The sequence below is a fragment of the Chondrus crispus genome, genomic scaffold, assembly GCF_000350225.1.
Source record: "Chondrus crispus Stackhouse genomic scaffold, scaffold_5, whole genome shotgun sequence".
Lineage (NCBI taxonomy): Eukaryota > Rhodophyta > Florideophyceae > Gigartinales > Gigartinaceae > Chondrus > Chondrus crispus.
The window spans coordinates 574,019-576,747 of NW_005179334.1; the positions used below are offsets into that span (position 1 = coordinate 574,019).

Genomic DNA, 2,729 nt, shown 5'->3' on the forward strand with positions numbered 1-2,729 from the left:
TCGTGCCTTCGTGTGTATAGATGTATGTCTATTGAGACGTAGAGAGTCACTGATGATAGTATAGCAGATTCCATTATTCTGTGAGCCGCGTGTACGCGTGGGGTGTCAGGGACGACGGATGTATCACTATGTTTTATGACAGAAATGCTACCCAATTCAATGTCACGGTGCACCGCAACTTGGAGAGAAATGCAAAATATTGGAGACACCTACTCATGCTAGAAAGAGTGGCACATATGGAATTGTGTATCGAGCGCAGTGCATCCATACGGAAACACGTGCTCATCGGAAGCCTGTGGACTACTCTCCCAGCGTTTAAAAGCAACTTACGCATTAAGGAACGCGACTTACTTTCTCTCCGTGTCGTTTATGCAAACAGACCTGGTGATTGTGTCGTTGTTCTGTACTGGTACAAAATAATTTGATGAGTTGGTTCTGATTCGTGACGTTTTATCTTTGAAATATGGTTTGCTTTTCTTCTGAAATCATTACATGGCAGTCATCTGGGATCCTTTCCTTTCTTGGTCTTACCTGTTTTCATTTTCTGTTGCAAGAAAATTATGAGGCAGACAGCCCAAACGTGTGTGTCTAGTGTAATGGGAAACCCATTTTCAGTGCTTCCTCATTCTCCTATAGAACGGCATATGCACTGTCTACGCGACTCCACCACCGGCCTGTAACTTGAACCGGATTAAAGCACGGCAGGGAATACACAAAAACGCCCCCTGAGTGCTGTGCGCAGCAAGATCACGTTCATTTAATTTACTCCGCTGCAAAGGAAGACCCAGTTTTGAAGTCTTTGTATGTTGTATATCGCTACTACATATCCTGTGCACATCCCTCTCCACATGTTCCTGGCCAGGGGGCACTCCCTTTTATCACATTGCACCAAACCAAATCATGGGCTGTAGTATTTTGAAACTCCCACCAGCTGTTGTTCAGTTGTAACACGTGTACACCGCGTACGCGTGGGATTTGGATCTTGACCCTGGATAGCGATCCCGATCCATATGCTTCGCTCACGCACTGAGAGCGTCCACAGCGGTGGGAGGGGTCCAATCCATATTCTCCAAACGTGTGACGATTGCGTTGGTGCTTCAATCACGGTGGATTTCAGAGTCCAACTAAATTTAGAATGGACCGCCTCCTTTCATATGAGCACCCCACCGGTCAGCACTACAACTTTACGGTGAGGTCCCACACTCACCTCGCACTCCCTCTCCATCTTCGCGAGACCAACCACCAATACCAACCAGTTGGTTGCTACTCGCAGTGACTATGCCCACGAAGGGCACACTACGCCACATGCTCCACGATGACGCTTCGGACGAGCTTGAACTTGCCGCTGTCTTGTGGTATCAAATGCAAACTATGGCGGCGTTACAACTTCAGAACACAGCACAGCAAGCCAGCGGCTCTCGTCCCGGCCGTCGCCCGAACGTTGCGCGTGACTTCCGCGCCGCTCATCGGCGTCTAATGCTAGACTACTTCTGGCCTGCCGCAGATTTGAGGCCCGACGGTTCTATGCGAAGGGGACCTGTGTACTACTCGGAACAGTTTGAGCAGCGCTTTCGCATGTCGCGCCCTCTATTTTATCGCATTTTTTCTCACGTTGTCATGCACAACCAGTTCTTGCGCCGTGGGCTAAAACCAGATTGCACGGGAAAGTCTGGTGCTTCACTCTTGCAGAAGGTAGTCGCATCCTTACGGTACTTGGCATATGGCTTTCCTGCAGATAGTTTAGATGAATATGTTAGACTAGGGAAGACAACTACGCTGCAGTCGATGAAACAATTTTGCTGGTCGGTTGCACAACAATTTGGTCCCCGTTATTTGCGCGCGCCCACCGCCACAGAACTTAACGAGATTGCCTCCTCGCTTGAAAAACTAGGATTCCCTGGCTGCATTGGGTGCTTGGATTGCGTGGGGTGGGATTGGGAGCAGTGCCCCAAAGCGTTTCAGGGCATAAATGTGGGGAAAGAAAGGAAGCCTACGTTACGTATGGAAGTGATCTGCGACATGGACCTAAGAATTTGGCATTTATGTTTCGGCTTTCTGGGCTCGATGAACGATATTAATATTCTTAGTGTGAGTCCACACTTCGCAAATATTCTAAATGGGAGTTATCCCCCGATTGATATACAGTATGTTATATTGATGGAGAGGTGTTCACTTGGAGTTACTATTTAGTAGACGGTAAATATCTAAAGTGGAAAATATTCGTCAGCACTGTGGCGAACCCTTCTCATCGGAAAGAGAAGAGGTTTGCAGCGCTACAAGAAGCCGTACGAAAGAATGTGGAACGTGTCTTCGGAGTAGTATTTAAGCGTTTCTGCGTATTAGCCGAGCCGTCTTCTACAGGCCTGTGTCATTATTCATAATATGGTCTTCGAGGAGCGTAAGGATGGGTATATTGGGGATGGGGTCGGGGGAATTCGGGAGAGGCTCTACGAGCTGTTTGAAAGTGAGGGAGATGGAATTTCTAGGGCGGATAGTGCAGGGTCCGTATGCCACAACCCCGAGTCGCAAATGCAAATATCCGAGAGACTGAGCAACAACTATGGTACTGTTAACACGGACATAAAAACCGAGCTGAACGAGCTGGGTTGGTGAACTCCTTGATTGATCATTTACACAAAACGTCGTAGTTTTTATATGATAATTGATACGTTTCTTGTGCACGGTAGTTGACGAACAATGCATGTTCTAAACTTTTGCTTTTCTTTCTA

The 2,729-nt window shown here is 47.6% G+C and overlaps 1 protein-coding gene across 1 annotated transcript; it reads left to right on the forward strand.

The window, feature by feature from the left end:
* Window positions 1–1,575: 1,575 nt before the first annotated feature.
* Window positions 1,576–2,190, forward strand: CHC_T00006700001 (hypothetical protein). The gene has a single exon (XM_005718836.1). The coding sequence runs from the start codon at window positions 1,576–1,578 to the stop codon at window positions 2,188–2,190; it is 615 nt and encodes a 204-aa protein (XP_005718893.1).
* The last annotated feature ends 539 nt before the right edge of the window (window positions 2,191–2,729 follow it).

Coding starts and splice junctions, on each gene's coding strand:
- CHC_T00006700001 (XM_005718836.1), top strand. CDS start 1,576: ATGTCGCGCCCTCTATTTTATCGCATTTTTTCTCACGTTGTCATGCAC.